Consider the following 22,654-nt stretch of genomic DNA (forward strand, 5'->3'; position numbering starts at 1 on the left):
CGCCCCCGCCCCATAATCCCTCCTTCTCGAACCCGAACGGTTCGGGCCTGACCCAGAGCCAGCGAGCCCAGACTTCCCTTGGGTCCGGCTCTCGTTGGGACCGGCCCAGGAGCTGAGCCGGGCAGGAGGTGGGAGGCTGCCTGGCCCGGGTAGTAACAGCCAGCCCCAGGCAGGGGGCAGGACTCGGGGGACACGACGAGTACCAGGACTAGAGCTGGGGAGCACCTGACCTGCCCCCAGCAGCCTGGATCGCTCCGTCTGCGGGGCTGGGCTGGGCTGGGGGGTTTTACAGTTAGCGACATATTTGGAGTCTCTCTTTGCAACGCAGCTCAGAGCTAAGGAGCCCCCCTCTCCCCCCAGCAATAGTAACAATTAATTAAGCGCCCTCCAGTTACTGGCCAGTCTGTTACTCGGATCTCGCCGGTTCCCGTTGGCCGCCTGGATGTTTAAATTCGCGTTGAAATTTCATGGAGATTCGGATTGAAAATTCACAGAATTCGTTTGGGGTTTGACGTTCTCCGTGTCCTGCTGGTTCCCGTCTCTCCACCAGCCAAAGGCACCGCCCCGGGGCCCTGCAGGCCTGGGGATCTGGGCCTGGGCATAACGGGGCCGGGGTCAGGCCCTGAGTTTGCATTTCACCTGCCCTTGGTCTCCCAGCCTCGCCCTCCGGATCCCACCTCCTCCAAACTGGAGTTTGGCTCGGATCCGACCCGCAAAGGGGGAGTCGCTCGTGCATTAGGGAGGAGTCCACTGCCTGGGGGCAGCAGCGGGGGGGCGGGGGGGGGGCAGTGAGAGCCCGGGAGCAAAGGGGCAGGTGGAGGGGCGATGAACCCGAACCACCGGGGGGGGGGGGGCTGTCCAGAGGCGGGGTGGGGGGGAGGCTGTCCAGAGGCGGGGGGGAGGGGAGGGGGGAAAGGAGCCGGAGGAGGAGGAGGAGAGAGGGAGGTGACTGCAAAGAACCCACCAGCCGCTCGAGCGGCGAAACTTTCCAGCGCCGGGGCCCCCATCCCGGCGGAGCCGCTGCAGGTGCGCTCAGGCAGGGGGTGAAGGCGCCCTGGGGCCGGGAGCCCTCGTGAAGGGACCCGGGCGGCCCCCTGGAGAAGAGGCAGGGCTTGCCCTGGGAGGAGGCTGCGGACGGTCCAGTGAGGAGTGAAGCCGCCGCGGGGAGCTCCTGCCTCCGGGGGAGCAGCGAGTCTCCGGGACTTGGGGTGGCCGAGGGCCCCCCCGCGTCTCTCCCGAGGGCGCCGGGTCCGCAGGGGGCCGGGCTGTGCAGCCCCCATGGAGAAGTCCAGGAACTTTCGGATCGACGCCCTCCTGGCTGAGGAGCGCCCCCGGCCCGTGCCGAGCGCCTCCCCGCAGGGCCTGAGCCCCGAGAGCTCGGCGGGGAGCCCCGGCTCCTGTGCCCGCACCGAGACGCCCTCTCCCCGTGCGCCCCAGGGCGTGGCCCCCTTGCCTGCCCCGGGATTCATCCCCAAACCCGGCTTGTTGCATCTGCCCCCTCCCGGACTGAGCGCCCTGCCGGCCATGTACCCGCCCCCCCTGTACTCGATCGGGGCGCTGGGGGGGCAGCACCCGGCTTTCCCTTATCCCGGCTTCGCCCACCTGCCTCAGCCCGGCCCGGAGCACCTGAAGGCCGCGGCAGTGGCTGGATCGTTCTCGCTGGAGCACTGGATCCGCGCTGGAATGATGGTCCCCCGCCTCTCGGACTTCCACGGTGAGTAACAGCTCTCGGGGGGCAGGAGACCGGGGGCCCAGGGCGCAGCGACCAGTAACTTCCCTAAAGGGAGCGAACTCCCGGGGACCCTTGGGGAAGAACCCCCCTCTCGTGCGTCTGCTCCGGGCTCCCCGGCTCGCACTCGCTGCGGGGCAGAGGCTGGGAGCAGGCGGGTCAAGGGAGGGTTTTTAGGCACCTAGAAACAGGCCGGAGGAGGAGGTGGGAAGCGGGGAATCCCACGTGGGGAAACCGGCGTAAAACCCGGCCACCGCCAGCCGCGCTGCCCAGGGCGCGGGGGAAATGTCTCTCTCTGATGGGTCCCCCCATTGCCCGCCGATATCCACCCGGACCGCCTCCCCGAGGGGTCCCGGGTGCCCAGCGGTGCTCGGAGCCGGTGCCAGGGCCCAGGAATACGGGATCTTGGAGAGTTTGGGGAGCCGGATGCGCTGGGGGGGGAGAGTGTCGTCGGTTCCCCGTGGGGTGTTTCTTCCTGGGGGGGCTTGGGGACGCGATAGGGGGTGCAAGGCACCAGCGTGTCTAGGGTCCACGTGCGCTTTGCGCACCAGGGCCCCGGGGCCTTATCCCCGGAGGCAAGGCCCCGTCTGCGCCTCTAGCCTAGAGAAGCTGAGCGCGGAAACCCGGCAGAGCGCGCAGGGGTCAACGAAGCAGGGTACGCTCGGAGACACGGCCGGCCCCGCGCACCCGGAGCCTGGCTAGTCCCGAGTCACAGGCAGGTCCCTGGACACGGGCCCAGACCCCTCGGCCCCAGGGCACTGGAAGGCGGCTGCTGGGGGTCGGGATTTTGCTTCGGATTTTGCAACATCCGTATAAACGAGCTTTCGGATCACAACCGAACCCGGAGCGCAGCAGAGGCGCGATCCCGGAGTTCACTGGGCTGCGGCCCGGCGCAGCGGCTGCGGGTGGAGATGGGACGATAGATAGATAGATATGGGGGGGATAGATAGATAGATAGATAGAGGGGGTCTGTAGCACACAGCGGCTGGGTGCGGCCATCTCCGTTCTCGGGCCCACTTCTCCTGGGGCCAGGGACAAGCTGTCAGCCTCGCCGCGCTCTTCTGCGGGTCCTCCGCGGCTCCAAAGCCCGACCCCCACCCACAGGAGCTGGCCCCAAACCTATCACCTGCCCCGACCTCGTCTCTCTACTGTCCTGGGATCCACCGGGCCACAACAACACCACAAAGCGCAGCGTTGTGAGCTGGTCCTGTACTCCGATCCCTCCCCCAGTCTGCCGGACTAGGGGATCCTTGCGAGAGACAGACCGGGGTGCGGGATAGATAGATTAGATTGTAAAGATCTGACTATTTTAGTCTCTCTCTCTCTCGCCATACGCCCTATCTATCCCCATCCACGCCCTCTATCTATCTATCTATCTATCTATCTATCTATCTATCTATCTATCTATCTATCTATCTATCTATCTATCCCCATACACCCCATCATCTATCTATCTATCTATCTATCTATCTATCTATCTATCTATCTATCTATCTATCTATCCCCATCCACCCCATCTATCTATCTATCTATCTATCTATCTATCTATCTATCTATCTATCTATCCCCATACACCCCATCTATCTATCTATCTATCTATCTATCTATCTATCTATCTATCTATCCCCATACACCCCATCTATCTATCTATCTATCTATCTATCTATCTATCTATCTATCTATCCCCATACACCCTATCTATCTATCTATCTATCTATCTATCTATCTATCTATCTATCCCCATACACCCCATCTATCTATCTATCTATCTATCTATCTATCTATCTATCTATCTATCTATCCCCATACACCCTATCTATCTATCTATCTATCTATCTATCTATCTATCTATCTATCCCCACACACCCCATCTATCTATCTATCTATCTATCTATCTATCTATCTATCTATCTATCTATCTATCTAATCTATCTATCTATCCCCATACACCCCATCTATCTATCTATCTATCTATCTATCCCCATCCACCCCATCTATCTATCTATCTATCTATCTATCTATCCCCACACACCCCATCTATCTATCTATCTATCTATCTATCTATCTATCTATCTATCTATCGATCCCCATACACCCCATCTATCTATCTATCCCCATGCACCCCATCTATCTATCTATCTATCTATCTATCTATCTATCTATCTATCCCCATCCACCCCATCTATCTATCTATCTATCTATCTATCTATCTATCTATCTATCTATCTATCCCCACACACCCCATCTATCTATCTATCTATCTATCTATCTATCTATCTATCTATCTATCTATCTATCTATCCCCACACACCCCATCTATCTATCTATCTATCTATCTATCTATCTATCCCCATCCACCCCATCATCTATCTATCTATCTATCTATCTATCTATCTATCTATCTATCTATCTATCCCCACACACCCCATCTATCTATCTATCTATCTATCTATCTATCTATCTATCCCCATACACCCCATCATCTATCTATCTATCTATCTATCTATCTATCTATCCCCAGACACCCCCTCTCTCTGTCTAGCGGCAATGATCTCATAGTCCGGCAGAATGATCGAGGAATGAAGTGTAGACGGATCGGGGGGCACCGGGCCTCTGTCTTGCGAGCTGCCGCCGGCACATTTTCAGAATTCAGCGGAAATTACAAAAAATAAAAGTGAAAATCACCTGCCGAAACGAGCGAGCAGCAGGAGCTAGGAATGGAAGGCCAGACAGACAGACGGGCACCTGCGCGCAGTGGATGGGGCAGGGAAAGGGTCCCGCGGGAGTTCGCGCCTCAGCCAACAGTTTTCTCTTGCCGAGAGCGGCGCTTTTCTTGCAATTAACGAATTGTCCCGGTGCCCCGTCAGCCGCGGGGACCCGCCCTGCGGGGTGGGGCCGGGCCGGGCCGGGCGTCTCAGCGGGGAAAATGGAGCCCCGGAGGTTCAAAATCTGCACAGGGCGGCGCAACCAAACCGGGCCGGGACCTTCTGGGCAGAACCGCCCGGAAACCCTCCGGCCTCAGGCCACCGCCCGCTCCTGGGCTGGGTCCCTCCGATTCCCGGGGCGAGGGGCGCTGGGGGGCGGGGGCGGGGCCAGCTTTGCAACCCAGAATCGAAACATTTGTTTCTGCAATTCCTCATTTTCCGTCGCCCCCTCGGTCCGTCTCGTGGGCCAGGCAGCGCCAGGCGAAATGCCCCTCTCCGAGCCCCCCAGCCCGGCAGTTCCGTGCCCCTGGGGAAGCCAAATTCCACCCAATGAAAGTATTTCCCCCGCTCTGAAACGCCGGTTTTCTGCCTAAAGACTGAAACGACCGCCGGGGCGGGGTTGCGAAGACCCCCCCGCTCTTTGCTCCGGGGGGGTCCCGCTGTTCGAACACGAGGCAGGAGCGGGAAGAGACCCGCCAGGCGCCCCGCACGGGACATTTCGATCCCTGCATTACTGCGCACTGACAGCGTCCTGCGCCGCACCGGGCCATTGGCCCAGGGCCTGGCAGCCTCGCTCGGACCCCGCATTGGCTTCAGCACCTGCCCCCGCCAGGCTCCGGGACCCAAAGTCCGGACTTTCGTTTCTAATTAAAACAAAGCTTTTCAGGAGGCAGCGGCGGGAAATTCGGGGGTTTCCGCTCCCCAAAACCTCACCTACCGGGAACCCACTTTCCAGCCTCGCTCCCCAACCGGTCCCTGGCCCGGTCAACCGACCGCAGCCCCCCAAACTCGAAGCGAACTGTTATGACCTCGGTCTGCCCCCCCCGCGTCTATCCAGCGCCCGGCCGGCACACGCCTTGCCCATTCCTCCCCCTGCTCCGGGCTTTGCTCCTGGTCCCCGTGTGAACGGGCCCGGCCGCCTCGGGGTTATTCGGTGCGCGGGTCTCTCCGCCACTCCCTGACGCAGGTTTCACGCGCGGCCAAATCTCGGATTTCCCGGGAATGTGGGTAGGTCGGTTCGTGGCGCCCGGGCTCAGGAGTGAGGGGCAGGGGGAGCAGCTCCCAGCTGGTCCCCCCCAGCGCCTGCGATCTGCCCCCCACCCGGCCGGGGGTCTGCAGGACCCGCCAGCGGAGGAGGGACGGGGCTGCTTGTCCGCAGCGTGGTTCAGACCTGGGATCCCTGGCCGGAGCCAGCGGGAAATCCCCCCCCCCCGCCCTAGCTCCCCGCAGGGGGCCCCAGCCCCCCGGGCAGCGCATCTGGGGCCGTTCCCAGGAGCCCGATCCGGGCCTCAGCGGGGCGTGTCCCCGTTTCTCTCCCGGGGCTGGGTTCCTGGAGCGGGGCGCGGCCCCTGGGAACGGGTGTGAAACGGCTGCGGCCCCAGCGCGTCCGAGCCCGGAGCGGGAGGGGAGCAACCCGCGTGTGGATCTTCCCCGGGGTGTGGGTCTTTCTCCAGCCCAGAGCCCGCGTTCAGTTCCCTGCGGCTCGGCGGTTCCCTGGCCGGCGGCGGGTAGCTCTGGGCGGGAGAGACCCCTTCATCGCCTCCCGGGGCAGGGGGAGACCCGCCTGGGGGTCCTCCTGCCTCTGCGCCTTAATCCTGAACCCGGCGCGCCGCGAACAGGGAGCGGGTCGGGCCGGTTTCTGGCCGGTGCTAACGACCTCTGGACCCCGCGGGGGACAGGCTGGGAAGCTCCCGCGGAAACGCTGATCAGTCCCGGGCCGAGGGGAGACTGGGGTGAAGGTGGCCGAGTTTCTAGACAATGAAAGGGGGGGGGGGGTGTCACTAAATGTTTGTGCTTGAAACACACTGAACAGTAAGGGGGGGGGGGGGATACCAGCCCATAAGCCGCAGACAGGCCAGCAATGGCAGAGATGCCAAGACCAGAAGGAATCGTGTCCAACCTCCTGTATAGGGCAGGCCAGAGAACTGCCCCCCCCATCTCCGGAGCAAAGCTGTTACCCCAGCCAGGCCTGATTTACAGATGGTCAGTGATGGGGAAACCGCCCCCCCCCACTTGTTCCAGGGTTGGCTGTGTGGCATCAGCCACAAACGAGCCAATCCCAGGCGGGTGGAATCAGTGTTGGGGTTGGGGGGGGGCGGGAGTTTTCTCAGGGGGAAGCCGGTTCCTTTGGACTCTGTCCTGCCCCTGGGGAGCGCTGAGCCCCCCCCCCCCCCGGTTCCAGCCCAGTTGTAGAGACTTTCTGAGATGCAAACCCGCTGGGTCCGGGCGAAATCTCTGAAATCAGTTCAGTTTCTTTTGGTCACCTGTCGATTTAAGTTACATTGACACAAGCCAGATTGAAATCGGTTTCAGTGCCTCTGTAGTCGGGGGTTGTAGGGGGCTTGAGTGAACTCACCACTGCAACTTTTCTAGCACGGACCAGCCCGGGAGGGGCGTGATGGCCAGGAAGCTTCGGGCTGATTCTCTGCCCACCGGAGCCGCACAGGGGGCAGGGAAGGGAGGCTGGGAAGAGAGAAGCGGGAATGCACCAGGAGATCCACTCATACAGCTCCGGGCGTTGGGCCTTGCAGGGGCACATGCCTTGTACACTTGCTGCAGGCAGCCAAGGGAGCTGGTGACTTGGCAGAGGCTGACAAGGCGGTTGAATTGACAGGCCGCCAAGGTGACTTTGTTGGCAGCATTTTGGGTGGGGTGGAGGGGACCGACGGGGGCCTCAGAGACCAGGCTGACAATGCTGATCATTAGCTCTGTGTCCATGGAGCTCATCCCTGGTTCCTAGAGCACCAGGCCCGGTACTGGGATGTGCAACACATCGGAGAGTTTGTTAGAGGGGCTGGATCCTCAGGCAGATCGCTCCGTGACTTGTGTGGAGGTTTGGCCCGGGGACGGGCTGAGGGCTGCACGGGGACTTTTGCCCTTGGCTTCAATTGGATCAGGAGCAAGGGGCACTGGGCTGACCCTGTGCAGAGCACAAACAGAGTCACTTCACCCCATGGCTGGTGGGTCACCCTTGAGGCCTGACCGTGAGTCACAGTGAATGAGTCAGAACGTGGCTGTTCCTCTTGTACGGGACCAGCCAGCCTGTTTCTGGGATTGACTCACGAGGGGCAATTCTTTGGAAACAACCCCCGCCAGTGACCCTGGCTCTGCAGAGCATTAGCGGCTTGGGGATAGTTCCTCCTGGTCATTTGTGGTGCTGTTCTGGTCCTGGTCCACGTGGCTCGCAGAGCTAACCCGGCCAGTGCAGACTGGGGATGGGCCAGTTGAACCTACAGTTTGAATTTTGCTTCTGAGGAACGTTCAAACTCAAATTTCACATGTACATGTTTCTGTGCTAGTGACTCTCCATTTTGTGGATATTTGCAGGGAAAAAAACTGAAACAAATATTCACTGGTCGCTTCTTCCCCCGTTTACTCTGCTCTAGTTGTGACAATAACAGAACCGTAATTTGCCTTTGTGTATTTGCAATGACTCCTCCCCACAATGGGGCATTAGCAGGCTTTGAAGTCAGGTCCTGCAGTACCAGAAAACAGCCCTCTACCATTGAAGCTAACAGTGAACATAAGAGCGGCCAGACTGGGTCAGACCAAAGGTCCATCCAGCCCAGTGTCCTGTTGTCACGGACTCACAGGGCGTGCCCACTCTTAGCCGCGTGCAGTCCGTGGGGGAGGTGCCCCTTTCAGTGCGACAGCCCTTCTCGGGGGTCCACTCTCTCTTGGGGTCAGGCCCCTCCACCTCCTGGAGCCGCACCTCTCTGAGCCTTAGCACGTCTGTCTCTGCCGTGGGCCCCCTCAGGGAGTCCCCTCGCTCTGGCCCCCCGGGGCCTCCACCTCCGAAGGGGTTGACACAACCCTGTTCTCTAGACGGGAGGGACTCTCAGCCAGCGTAAAACAGGAGGGTTTATTGAGAGTTGAACACAGCACAGGAAACTCTCAGGGCCTCAGGCCTGGCCTCCCTCAGCCCAGCACATCCCAATCTCTCTGCATCCAGGTGGGCTCTGCCTGCTTCCCCTCTCCAGCCCAGAACCCCCCTTGCTTCCCAGCTGGGCATCTGAGATCCCCGGCCCCAGGCCCCACCTCTGTCCATTGTCTTCTCTCCAGGTAAACAGGGTCGTAAATCGGGGCCTCCTTGCCTCGCTTCTCTCCTCTGGCTGGAACCGGCTGGTTCGGTCACTGGGTCCTCACTCTGCAGCCCATTGTCCGCCCACTGGCCAGAACCGGCTGCAACTCCTGAGCTGGGTCTCTGGGTCGGGGTCTCAGGTCACTGGTCACTGGGGTATCCATCCTCCAGACCATTGGCTGGGGTCCCAAGTTCCCTCTCCAGTTCTCTGCAAAACAAACTCCCTCTCCCCTCCCCTCATTAAACCAGTAACACCCAGGGGAACTGAGTCCCACCCCCTCCGCATGCAAACCATTGAAACCCCACCGAAAACAAGAAAATCCCCCATTTCGTCACACCTGTCTTCCGACAGTGGCCAGTGCCAGGTGCCCCAGAGGGAGTGAACAGAACAGGGAATCATCAAGTGATCCATTCCTTGTAGTCCATTCCCAGTGTCTGGCAAACAGAGGCTAGGGACACCATCCCTGCCCATCTTGGCTAATAGCCATTGCTGGACCTATCCTCCAGGAACTTATCTAGTTCTTTTAAGAACTCTGTTAAAGTCTTGGCCTTCACAACATCCCCTGGCAAGGAGTTCCACAGTTTGACTGTGTGTTGTGTAAAAAAATACTTTTTTTTGTTTGTTTTAAACCTGCTGCCTATTAATTTAATTTGGTGACCCCTAGTTCTTGTGTTATGAGAAGGAGTAAATAACACTTCCTTATTTACTTTCTCCACACCAGTCATGATTTTATAGACCTCTATCATATCCCCCCTTTTGCCGTCTCTTTTCCAAGCTGAAAAGTCCCAGTCTTATTAATCTCTCCTCATATGGAAATTGTTCCTTCCTCCTAATCGTTTTTGTTGCCCTTTTCTGAACCTTTTCCAATTCCAATATATAACTTCAGTGTAACTCTATTAACATGCCTCAGTAGTAGGCTGTTGTCTAGTGAACCAGCCAGTAGAGTGGGACTGGTAACATACGTTTCAAGCATATTAGCCAACACACCAGGCCTATAGCGCTAAGGTGTTGGGACCTTGTTCTGTCCGGAGTTTTCTCTCTAGTTGAGAGGAATAGCTATTTATAGATCTGTGTCCCAAGTCTGTCCTTGCCCTTGTATCTCCCATTGAAGTCAATGGAAATCCTGCTTGTGCGGGATTAGGTCCCGAGTCCTTAAAATGAAGCCCGATTCTTTGATGAATTGGCTATTAAAAGCATGGATTTATTATGTAAGTTTAGTGATTTAATAACTTCAAAGCCCATTTAAAAAAATACAGCCAGGCAATCTGGTTAATTAAAAGCCCAGCCGGATGAGTAATGGAGAGTTAAAAGGAAAAGCCCCATTATCTCCCATCTCCTGAAATTAAACACCTCATGATCGGGCCAAGCCAGCCGTGGGGCCGTTCTCTGGGGATAGGCACCTTCCTATGGAATGTTTCCTCTCTCCTCCCCATGCAGAAGTGGGGTGTGTGTGGGGGGGAGACAGATCCATTTACAGCTTGTATTTGGTGTTGCATTTACAAAGCATCAGGTGTTAACTGGCTGCATTTTCATACTTCATGGGGATAAATACGACTACATTCACTCCCGGGTGGAATTCGCCCCTTTGCCGAAGGCTGGCCTGAGGGTGAGATGCCCTTTGAGCCCCAGGGGCTAAAGAGGGGCTATGGAGTGTCTCGGGCTTGGGGCAGCCTTTGGCAAAGGGGTGAATTTCACTCTTCTAATCACATTTACTGGGCAGAATCTGAACACCTGCAAGACGGGGCATAGTCACCGCTCGGTGCCTGTCTGTTTTCGGTCTGTTATTAATATCGCACCTGTTGCCTGGAAGAACTGGACTCCCAAATGCTACACCAGCAGTTCTCAAACTTCATTGCAACAAACATTACTACACGGTCCCAGGAGGTGGGACCGAAGACCGAGCCCCGCTGTCCTGGGGGGTGGGGGGTGTCAAAGTTGAAGCCAAAGGGCTTCTGCCTTGGGTGGGGGGCATGTAACTTTAGCCCTGGGTGGTGGGGCTTGGGCTTGGGCTTCAGACTTGCTGGGGCCCAGGGCCAACACCAGCTTTGGCGACCCCATTAAAATGGGGTCCCGACCCACAGCTTGAGAACTCCTGGGCTATAGTGACCCCAGACATTGGGCATCTGATCGTCCCCAGAGACACGCAGGCAAGGAGGCAAATCCCGAATCAGACAAATGCCAACGGCCCCGCAAAGACGCGGCTTTACTTCCACGAGTAGCTGAACTGAAATCAATGGGGCTGGCCCAGTGCTGCGTTATTCCTACACTGGCCTGAGATGGGGAAACTAGACAAGGCCCAAGCTCCAAGCATCGCAAGAAGTCCCCGGCAGGAATGGACTGGCCCAGCGGAGCTGCACATGGGAGTAAAATCAACAAACATGTGGCCAAGGGGGATCCAGTGGACATAGTATACTTAGATTTCCAGAAAGCCTTTGACAAGGTCCCTCACCAAAGGCTCTTACATAAATTAAGTTGTCATGGGATAAGAAGGAAGGTCCTTTCATGGATTGAGAACTGGTTAAAAGACAGGGAACAAAGGGCAGGAATTAATGGTAAATTCTCAGAATGGAGAGGGATAACTAGTGGTGTTCCCCGAGGGTCAGTCCTCGGACTGATCCTATTCAACTTATTCATAAATGACCTGGAGAAAGGGGTAAACAGCGAAGTGGCGAAGTTTGCAGATGATACTAAACTGCTCAAGAAGTTGAGACCAAAGCAGATTGTGAAGAACTTCAAAAAGATCTCAGAAAACTAAGTGATTGGGCAACAAAATGGCAAATAAAATTTAATGTGGATAAATGTAAAGTAATGCAGATTGGAAAAATAACCCCAACTATACATACAATATGATGGGGGCTAATTTAGCTACAACAAGTCAGGAAAAAGATCTTGGAGTCGTCGTGGATAGTTCTCTGAAGACGTCCACGCAGTGTGCAGCGGCAGTCAAAAAAGCAAAGAGGATGTTAGGAATCATTTAAAAAGGGATAGAGAATAAGACGGAGAATATCTTATTGCCCTTATATAAATCCATGGTACGCCCACATCTTGAATACTGCGTACAGATGTGGTCTCCTCATCTCAAAAAAGCTATACTGGCATTAGAAAAAGTTCAGAAAAGGGCAACTAAAATGATTAGGGGTTTGGAACAGGTCCCATATGAGGAGAGATTAAAGAGGCTAGGACTTTTCAGCTTGGAAAAGAGGAGACTAAGGGGGGATATGATAGAGGTCTATAAAATCATGAGTGGTGTGGAGAAAGTGAATAAGGAAAAGTTATTTACTTATTCCCATAATATAAGAACTAGGGGTCACCAAATGAAATGAATGGGCAGCAGGTTTAAAACAAATAAAAGGAAGTTCTTCTTCACACAGTGCACAATCAACCTGTGGAACTCCTTGCCTGAGGAGGTTGTGAAGGCTAGGACTATAACAGGGTTTAAAAGAGAACTGGAAAAATTCATGGAGGTTAAGTCCATTAATGGCTATTAGCCAGGATGGGTAAGGAATGGTGTCCCTAGCCTCTGTTTGTCAGAGGGTGGAGATGGATGGCAGGAGAGAGATCACTTGATCATTGCCTGTTAGGTTCACTCCCTCTGGGGCACCTTGCATTGGCCACTGTCGGCAGACAGGACACTGGGCTGGATGGACCTTTGGTCTGACCCAGTCTGGCCGTTCTTATGTTCTTATTTGAGAACCGAAGTGATTGCAGGATCGGGCCCATAATTGTAGCAGGTCCCACTGGTGGTGGCCACCGGACCAAGATAGAGAACCGCAGAGAGGCCACCAAAGCTGCTGAAGCAGGAATAACCGGCAACTCCAGCGCCCGACTGGCACGTGTCCCAGCGGGACGCAGCCAGAAGCGGCAATCTCTTGCCACCGTAAATGGTTTCTTCTTGGGACAGCTGAGACTGGAGTGACGAGCAAAGAGACCGGTCTGGACTGGGTCCTAAGCAACGCCCTGGGGCCAGATCCTGAAGCCCTTCATTGTATTGGGGCAAAGTGTAGCGGAGTCAACGGGAGTCTGGTCCGAGTACAGGCCGAGTTAGGGCGGGAGTCTGGTCCGAGTACAGGCAGAGTTAGGGCGGGAGTCTGGTCCGAGTACAGGCCGAGTTAGGGCGGGAGTCTGGTCCGAGTACAGGCAGAGTTAGGGCGGGAGTCTGGTCCGAGTACAGGCCGAGTTAGGGCGGGAGTCTGGTCCGAGTACAGGCCGAGTTAGGGCGGGAGTCTGGTCCGAGTACAGGCCGAGTTAGGGCGGGAGTCTGGTCCGAGTACAGGCAGAGTTAGGGCGGGAGTCTGGTCCGAGTACAGGCCGAGTTAGGGCGGGAGTCTGGTCCGAGTACAGGCCGAGTTAGGGCGGGAGTCTGGTCCGAGTACAGGCAGAGTTAGGGCGGGAGTTTGGTCCGAGTACAAGCCGAGTTAGGGCGGGAGTCTGGTCCGAGTACAGGCCGAGTTAGGGCGGGAGTCTGGTCCGAGTACAGGCCGAGTTAGGGCGGGAGTCTGGTCCGAGTACAGGCCGAGTTAGGGCGGGAGTCTGGTCCGAGTACAGGCCGAGTTAGGGCGGGAGTCTGGTCCGAGTACAGGCCGAGTTAGGGCGGGAGTCTGGTCCGAGTACAGGCCGAGTTAGGGCGGGAGTCTGGTCCGAGTACAGGCCGAGTTAGGGCGGGAGTCTGGTCCGAGTACAGGCCGAGTTAGGGCGGGAGTCTGGTCCGAGTACAGGCCGAGTTAGGCGGGAGTCTGGTCCGAGTACAGGCCGAGTTAGGGCGGGAGTCTGGTCCGAGTACAGGCCGAGTTAGGGCGGGAGTCTGGTCCGAGTACAGGCCGAGTTAGGGCGGGAGTCTGGTCCGAGTACAGGCCGAGTTAGGGCGGGAGTCTGGTCCGAGTACAGGCCGAGTTAGGGCGGGAGTCTGGTCCGAGTACAGGCCGAGTTAGGGCGGGAGTCTGGTCCGAGTACAGGCAGAGTTAGGGCGGGAGTCTGGTCCGAGTACAGGCCGAGTTAGGGCGGGAGTCTGGTCCGAGTACAGGCAGAGTTAGGGCGGGAGTCTGGTCCGAGTACAGGCAGAGTTAGGGCGGGAGTCTGGTCCGAGTACAGGCCGAGTTAGGGCGGGAGTCTGGTCCGAGTACAGGCAGAGTTAGGGCGGGAGTCTGGTCCGAGTACAGGCCGAGTTAGGGCGGGAGTCTGGTCCGAGTACAGGCAGAGTTAGGGCGGGAGTCTGGTCCGAGTACAGGCCGAGTTAGGGCGGGAGTCTGGTCCGAGTACAGGCCGAGTTAGGGCGGGAGTCTGGTCCGAGTACAGGCAGAGTTAGGGCGGGAGTCTGGTCCGAGTACAGGCCGAGTTAGGGCGGGAGTCTGGTCCGAGTACAGGCCGAGTTAGGGCGGGAGTCTGGTCCGAGTACAGGCAGAGTTAGGGCGGGAGTCTGGTCCGAGTACAGGCAGAGTTAGGGCGGGAGTCTGGTCCGAGTACAGGCAGAGTTAGGGCGGGAGTCTGGTCCGAGTACAGGCCGAGTTAGGGCGGGAGTCTGGTCCAGGAACCGGCTGCTGTGTGTCCTTCAGCTGAGTCACTCCATGGCAGGGGCCACGGTGTAATTACCGTAAGTTCAGCATCCTTGGGGGAAGAACAGCATCACAAATTAACCCTCTGACGCTGATGGTCAGGCAAGAGGATTAAAAACATCTGAGGAAGCTCGTTAGAAAGAACGAACCCAGGAGCCTCACATTAAAATCCTGACACTCACCATGGGGGCTACTTACGCAGCAGGACGTCTTGGAGCCCCAGAAGCCATGTGCACCCCGAAATGCAAACAGAAAGCAGGGAGGAGAAACCACCACTGTGGCTAAAGCACAAAGTGCAGAGATTGCTGGAGCCGCGTCCCTAGCCCCACAGAAATGAGCCCGAGCGGGGACCAGGAAAGTGAGCGCTGGCGATCAGGGGAATGGTAGAATTTGAAGAGCAAATCGCCAAAGACAGAAAAACAAATAAATTCTGTGGGGAGAGCAGAAGCCGGAAGCCGGCGAGTGTCCGTGAGTCCAGCAGGAGGCAAAGGGAGCAGTCAGAGAGGATTAGCATATGGGAGAGAAGCTAAAATGATCCCTTTCTATCCATCTCCACCACGGAAGAGTTGGGGAAAATACCTACTCTTTCCGGGTCGGAGAGGTGCGGGGAGTCCGAAGGGTTAAGAGGAAGGCCTGGAACATCATGATAATGCATGTTCTCCCTGCAACAAGTCACCAGGACTGGTTGGTCCATCCCAGAGCTTTAACTTCAGTGCATGTATCAGAGGGGTAGCTGTGTTAGTCTGAATCTGTAAAAAGCAACAGAGGGTCCTGTGGCACCTTTGAGACTAACAGCCTGGCGCTAACAGCCTGTTAGTCTCAAAGGTGCCACAGGACCCTCTGTTGCAACTTCAGTGCAGTTATTCTGGCTGACGCCTGTGTCAATCAGGAGACAAATCAGGCTCATTCTTTATACACAATATGCATAATTAACCCGTGGAACTCATTGCCACATGATTCAGAGCCCCCCCGCCCCCAGGAAGTAGCTGAGCCCCTCACAAGTTTTGATGGATGTAGACCCACAACACCCCTGTGGGGCAGGGCAGGGCTATTCTCCCATTGTACAGATGGAGAACTGAGGCGCTAGACATTAAGGGACTTGCCCGCGGCCACCCAGGCATTTGTGGCAGAGCAGAGTCGCAGGCTAGTGCCCTCATCACTGGATCATCCTTCCTCTCAGTAGCACTCACCCTGGTACCCCCTGGTTGTCACTTCCTGGGCGAAACCCACCCTAAGCTTTGCTCTGGCCCGCTGCACAGGTTGACCTTCACTCACTAATGAATATACCATCCCCCACCCAGGGGAGCCGGGGTCAATCTCTTTATCCCCATTTCACAGGTGGGGGAAACTGAGGCCCAGGCAGGGGCAGCGACTCTCCCAGGCTCACCCGGAATCATTTTATCTGAGTGAGAAAACAAACGATCCGATTCCCCCCTCCGCTCCTGTGTCTCCACGGCCCCCCGGGACCTAGGGCTCAGCACAAGGCTGAGGGGAGGAATTCTTTTGGGGTTCCCTGAAGTTTTGGCAGAACATCCTGGATTGGCAGCTGCCTCTCAAAGCCAGGCTAGACTGCGTCCAGCCAGGCAGCGTGGCCTCCTGAGCCATCCAAGCTTGGGCACTGGGCTTGGTGTCTGGCCCTGGGACAGCTCAGGGAATCTGTGTGTGTGTGGGGGGGGCTCTCTTCTGCTTCCAGAGCCAGGAGAGATCACGTGGCCTTGCGGCTTCCAGCCCTTGGGTCTGATCCTTCCCAGACTAGCACGTTTGCTCTGTCGCACATCGAGACAGGAGGGATCCAGTCCAGGCGGGCGTGAGCCGGGGCCCAGCGAAGCCAAACAGAGCGGAGTCTGCCAGGGCTGCGTTTCTCCCCAAGCCTTATGAGTTTCTTAGCTGGTGTTGGCTGGGGACCCGCTGGGCTGCGCCGATGGCCACACGTGAAGGGGTGGCTGGCGCAGGAAGCCGGTGTGTGTTCAGATTCCCGGGGGAGGCTCTGATTTCTGTGCCCCCTGCCAGCAGGAGGGAAGTGCCATGCAGGCCGGTGAGGCCCTGTGCACAGAGCTGCCAAGCTGGAGATTTATGGGCATTGAGAGACTTGATATATCTCTCTGGACGGCGAGCGTGTGAAAGCTCTTTGCAAGAGTGAATCATTCTCAACTTTCCCACCTGTGCCTGGCTGGAGTCAGTGAGACCTTGGACAGGAGAGAGGCAGGGCCTCCGGCTCTGCCCGCTGAGCTCCTGCAAAGGGAGCGGCTGGGAAGGCACAGGGCTGTCACGCTCCTGCGGGGGGAAAGGTGTCGTTCTAGGGTCAGAGCCCCCCCTCCCCCAGCTGAAAGAAATCCGGGCTTCTTAGCGGTGGGCTAGGCCCCTCCTGCTCCACCAGTGGGGTGATGGGGTAAACAGACAGGGGATTCCCAGGGCAAGGATGATGCACTGGACTCGGACTCAGGGGATCTAGGTTCAGATCAGCCACCCGCTCCTGGGTGACCCTGGGAAAGTCACTCGGCCTCGCTGGGCTCCAGGTCCCCAGCTGTACAGTGGGGACAATGACCTGTCCTCCCTGTGTTGTCGTGTCCATGTAAAGGGGATGCCCTGTCTCCTCCTACGTGCCTGGACCCTGGTCTTGGTCAGTGCCCAAGTTCTGCCTGCCCAGGCCAACGCAGCACCAGCGCCCAGCACTCCCCCTGGTTTGGATTCAAGCCAGATCCTGGCAGTTAACGCTCGCTGGCCTGTCCCTTTTACACCCTGGGCGGCAGCTTGGAGGTGGGCCTGATGCTCACCCACTTCGGCCCCGTTGTGGTTTAAACCCCGGGAGCTGGGGACAGTGATTCCTTTTCAGCACTGCGGGTCAGAGACCCGAGTGCCCTGGGGCAGTTCCAGCTCACACAGGCAGCCCGATGCACTGTCATTTCAGACAGCTAGCGCCCAGCGTCCAGCGGGTACCACGGTGTGATGATGAGCAGGAGGAGGGAGGGCTAGGAGAGGTCGGGGCGCTGGGGATGCCAGGCCAGGAGGCCGGGGCACTGGGGGACATTGGTCTTGGCAATCAAACCCTATTTCATTCTTTGCGATGACAAGTTTGGTTGATTCAGGTGGCTGCGTAGATGTAACAGACAGAGCCTTCTGTACGGCGTTTGGCTCGGTACCATCCCAAATCAGCAAAGAAGTGGGTGACTGACAGATCTGCAAAGTAGTTGTGAATGGGGCCTCCTCACTGAACGGGGCCTTTCTCGTGAGGTTCTGCAGGGATCAGTTCTAGGTCTGATGCTATTCCAGATTGTCACCAGGGATCTGGAAGAAAATATCTAATCACTGCAGATGACACACGAGTGGCTGGGTGGAAAATGATGCTGAGGACAGGCCAGTCATATAGAGCGATTTGGATTGCTCGGTGTCACGGACTCACACTTTGTGCCCACTCGTGGCCCCGTGCGGTCCGTGGGGGGGGTGCCCCTCTCAGTGAGACAGCCCTTCTCGGGGGTCCACTCTCTCCCGGGGTCAGGCCCCTCCACCTCCTGGAGCCGCACCTCTCTGAGCCTTAGCACGTCTGTCTCTGCCGTGGGCCCCCTCAGGGAGTCCCCTCGCTCTGGACCCCCCGGGGCCTCCACCCCCCGAAGGGGTTGACACAACCCTGTTCTCTAGACCGGAGTGACTCTCAGCCAGCGTAACACAGGAGGTTTATTGAGAGTTGAACCCAGCACAGGAAACTCTCAGGGCCTCAGGCCTGGCCTCCCTCAGCCCAGCACACCCCAGTCTCCCTGCATCCAGGTGGGCTCTGCCTGCTTCCCCTCTCCAGCCCAGAGCCCCCCTTGCTTCCCAGCTGGGCATCTGAGATCACCTCCCCCAAGCCCCCTCTGTCCATTGTCTTCTCTCCAGCTAAACAGGGTCGTAAACCGGGTCGCTTGGGCCTCCTCTCCCCTCTTCTGTCCTCTGGGCTCTCTGGCTGGAACTGGCTGGTCCAGTCACTGGGGTCCTCTCCCCGCAGCCCATTGTCCTCCCACTGGCCAGAACCGTCTGCGTCTCCTGATCTGGGCCTCCGGGTCACCAGTCGCTGTGGTATCCATTCTCCAGGCCATCGGCTGGGGTCCCAAGGTCCCTCTCCGGTCCTGTGTAACAACAAACTCCCTCTCCCCTCACCTTGTTAAACCAGGAACACCCAGGGAAACTGAGTCCCACCCCCTCTGCATGCAAACCATTGGAAAAACAAGGAAAAAACAAGAAAATCCCCCACCTCGTCACACTCGGTAAGCTGGGCCCATTCAAACAAAATGGATTTTAATAAAGCCAAATGCAAGGCCAGACATCGAGGCTCAAGGACTGCAGGGCAGATCTCCAGAATGGTCCTATGGCTAAGACCACCAGAGGGGAAGCGAGAGGAAGGAAACCAGGTGGCGGGGGAGCCCGGGTCCCAGGAGGAAAAGCCAAGGCAGAAGCCCAAAGTGACAGGGTGTAGAAGGTGGCCATTAAGCGCCGTCTGTGGGGCCAGACTGATATAGCCAGTTCAATGGGTCAAGTGGGTCAGCGTCAGCTCTGTTGTCTGCCCCAGCTCCTCGGAGTCCTGACCCTGCACCAGGCCCACCCTGGGCTCCAGTGTGATCCGTTCTGTTAGCGACAGCGAACAAGCACAACGTGTTAGAGACCGAGTGAAAACACAGTCGGTTAATATCAGATCCCAGATGAACCCAGGTACCAGCCGTCGGAGCCAGACCAAAGAAGCCAGCAATTCTTTATCAACGTTACCTAATAATCTAGGGAGGCAGCTGCGTTGTTTAGCGCTTGGCCCCCAAAGCCCCAGTCTGACGGCCAGGCAGTGTCCTGATATTCCAGCCGAATGGCGGATGTGGTGAGCGTCACATCATTTCCAGCCTGCAGCAAATGTGGAAAGTAGCTCGGATGTCAGTCAGGACAGCCGGCCCGATGTTTTCCTCCGAGCTGCAGTAGCTCAAACAGGAATTAACGCAGGCCAATCCCATGGAGCTTCACATTAGGTGATCACAGTGGTCTCTTCTGGCTTTGGAATTGACGAACAGGTCGATATTTCTGCAGGGGGAGCGTACTGTGACCCTGGGAGTTTCGTTCTCTCTCAGGAAGCTGGTACGGGGTCGAATAGACCAGCTGGTGGTTTTATCGGCTTGGCTGATTAGTATCAATGGACTTGCTGGCTGGCCACGGGTTCCTGGCTTGTAGACGTCAAGTCTAGGTGTCACATGTTGCTGGACAGCCCCTCGGTGGCCAGCCGGGGAAGCACAGGCCTCTCTCCAGCATGGTGGTATTGCATGGCCAGAGCCGAGCGGTCAACAGCAGCCTTGGCAGCAGGTGGAAGCCAGGTCCTTCTGTCCCTTGTGCAGATGGTGGCCTGGCTGGTTCCTCCCCTTTGGGGCTTTTCCTGAGCGAGGCTCCTCCTTGGGAGTTTCTTGACAAATCAGAATGGGGCGTTCTCCTTCCGAGGTCATTGGCATCACCCAATGGGGTTGGATTAGGTAAGAACCGCCCCATTCTAGGAATTTCTGTCTCAGAAGGACCTCACAGGTCCTTGTGTGTGGGCCAGTGAGGTCAGGGGTCAGCCCACAGCCATGGGCCACCTGACAAGTCTCGGCTCGGAAACTGTTGCAGGCTGCACGGGTAGCCCAGAGCTGGAAGTGATGTGAACTTGGCCAGAGCAAAAAGCCTTTTACAATTCCCACGAGCAGTTCAGTTTCTAACTGCAGGCCCCTCCCTGCCCCACATGGTGCAACAAGGCAGAGAGCGGGCAGGGCTCCCCTCAGACACAGCCAGGCCCTACGGCTGTGACATCCCTGAAACACACGCCCAATCTACGTGTGTTTCTGGGGTTCATGTGGACACAGGAAGCCATGGATGGGTCTGAAATAATCTGAGTCGAGGTGGTCGCTGCATGGAATTTCACTGCTGCTGCCCTGAGCTGGTGTAACAGGGCTCATCCCTGCCAGGGCGCCCTTGTGTGGGCAACCACAGCAAGGCAGAAAGTTCCTGCCTCGGTTTCCCTAGGGCCATCTGTGACGAACTGGGACTGTTCTTGCTGTGGTCTGTGAATGCTGACAGGGGAGTGTGGCTAGGATAGTCTGCATTGGGGGAGGGGAGACTGACCCAGGGAGAATACCTGAGCATGTAACGTGAGAACCCAGGAAGGGGTTAGAGGCCAGGTGACACCTTTGCCCGGGAAACTGAACAAAGGCTGTGGGAGGGGTTGCTGAAGGGAGAGTTTTCAGAAGCTGGCTGGTGAAATGGCTGGGAGGCAGACAGGGCTCTGACCTCCCAAGGGGCTGGGGTGCCCTGAGACCCCAAGATGGACCCAACTGAGGGGGGTCCTGTTGTCTGTGCCTGCAAGACCTGTCTTGGACTGTGTTCCTGTCGTCTAAATAAACCTTCTGCTTTACTGGCTGGCTGAGAGTCATGGGGAATCGCAGGAAGCCGGGGGTGCAGGGCCCTGAGTCCCCCATACTCTGTGACACCATCGGAGCTGCCCATCCTCCCTGCCACAGATCAGACCAATGGTCACCTCCCCTGCCTGGGAAAGGAATGTCATCCCTCCCAGAGTCCAGTTCAAGCCCTGCTTCTGGGCACAATTTATTTGTATCAGTGCAACCCTCAGCAGATCTGTCAGTCAGACAGTTCCCAAAGCCCCAGAGTAAAATGCAGCCATTCCCCACCCCCATTCCAGGGGCCGCCTCCAGACTGCCCACCGGAGATCCCCCACCTGCAGCATTTCCCAGTTCTTCTGCCTCCCTCGCCAGGCCAGCCACCTGTGAGTGGACAGGCCTCTTCCCCAGTGCCAGCGCCCCTATTCCAGGGCCTCCGCGCCCCTGGCAGTTCTCCATGCTTGCTGCAACTCTTCTCCCACAGCCTCAGCTCAGGCTCCTGCGAGCGAGCTCCCCACGGCACTCCACTCCCCAGGCCCCTTCACGGGCAAGTCCTGCCGGTGCTGAGCAACTTCTCATGGGAACCTGCCTCTGGAGTGAAGCCTCTTTCTCCCGGCCCAGCCTGGCCCGACTGAGCTGGTTGTGATGGGTTCAGTCCCAGAGACCCCCTTGGGACTGTCACCTGACGTGCTGAAATGACCTCTGAGCCCGTTTTCCCTGCCAGCTTGGGATTCCAGAACCCTGCCTTGTTGAGCCAGACACGCCAGCCTGCTACAACACAGACCCAGGTCTGGGCCATGCCCCAAAGCTGCAGGCTTTAACCAAAAACTGCTCAGCAAGTCACCTATCTCCAGCCCCCAGACACCCAGCTCCCAATGGGATCCAAACCCCAAATAAAGCCATGTTACTCTGTATAAAGCTTATACAGGGTCAACTCATAAATTGTCTGCCCTCTCTAACACTGGTAACGAGATATGCACAGCTGTTTGCTCCCCCAGGTATTAATCAGTTACTCTGGGTTAATTAATAAACAAAAGTGATTTTATTAAGTATAAAAAGTAGGATGTAAGTGGTTTCAAGTAATAACAGACAGAACAAAGTAAGTCACCAAGCAAAATAAAACAAAAATACGCAAGGCTAAGCCTAATACATTAAGAAACTGATTACAGGTAAATATCCCCCTCAGAGATATTCCAATAAGCTTCTTTCACAGACTAGACTCCTTCCTAGTCTGGGCCCGATCCTTTCCCCGGTGCAGTCCTTGTTAGGTGTTAACTAGGGGTTTTCTTATGACTGCAGCCCCCTTTATTCTGTTCTAAACTCTTTTATATCTTTGGCACAAGGCAGGAATCTTTTGTCTCTCTGGGTCCCCACCCCCCTTCTAAATGGAAAAGCACCACGTTTAAGATGGATTCCAGTATCAGGTGACATGGTCACATGTCCTGTGAGACCCCAGCCTCCATTCTTCCAGGGCTGGCCCGCACGCACCCAGGAAGGTTTGCAAATAAACAGAGCCATTGACAACCAATTGTCCTAGTCAATGGGAGCCATCAAGCTTCCAAACCACCATTAATGGCCCACACTTTGCATAATTACAATAGGACCTCAGAGTTATACTGGATATTTCTAGCTTCAGATACAAGAATGATACATACATACAAATAGGATGATCACACTCAGTAGATGATAAGCTTTGTAATGATACCTTACAAGAGACCTTTTGCATAAAGCATATCCCACTTACATCATACTCACACTTATAAGCATATTTCCATAAAACATATGGCATGCAACATCACACTGGTGTCTCCCTTTGCCCCGGGGCCTCGGCGCGGACCTTCTGCTCAGCAGGGTTTCGCAGCTGTGGCCGGTTCTCTCCCACAGCTCCCATCAGGTCTCTACCCACCAGCTCCCAACTCCTGCTGTCTCCATGCAGCTCTCACCAGCTCTCAGCCGCGCCTTCTTAACTGCTGCCTGGCTCTTTACAGGGGCCCCCTAT

General features: G+C 56.8%; 1 protein-coding gene across 1 annotated transcript in view; it reads left to right on the forward strand.

The window, feature by feature from the left end:
- Nucleotides 1–924: 924 nt before the first annotated feature.
- LOC101931663 (motor neuron and pancreas homeobox protein 1-like) overlaps nt 925–22,654 on the forward strand; it is a 31,300-nt gene continuing 9,570 nt past the window's right edge. The window contains exon 1 of the mRNA XM_065561351.1: nt 925–1,714. Within this exon, the coding sequence (XP_065417423.1) occupies nt 1,279–1,714 (436 nt within the window). The 5' untranslated portion in view covers nt 925–1,278. The remainder of the gene's footprint in view (nt 1,715–22,654) is intronic.

The sequence above is a fragment of the Chrysemys picta genome, chromosome 11 (assembly GCF_011386835.1).
Source record: "Chrysemys picta bellii isolate R12L10 chromosome 11, ASM1138683v2, whole genome shotgun sequence".
NCBI classification, from domain to species: domain Eukaryota; kingdom Metazoa; phylum Chordata; order Testudines; family Emydidae; genus Chrysemys; species Chrysemys picta.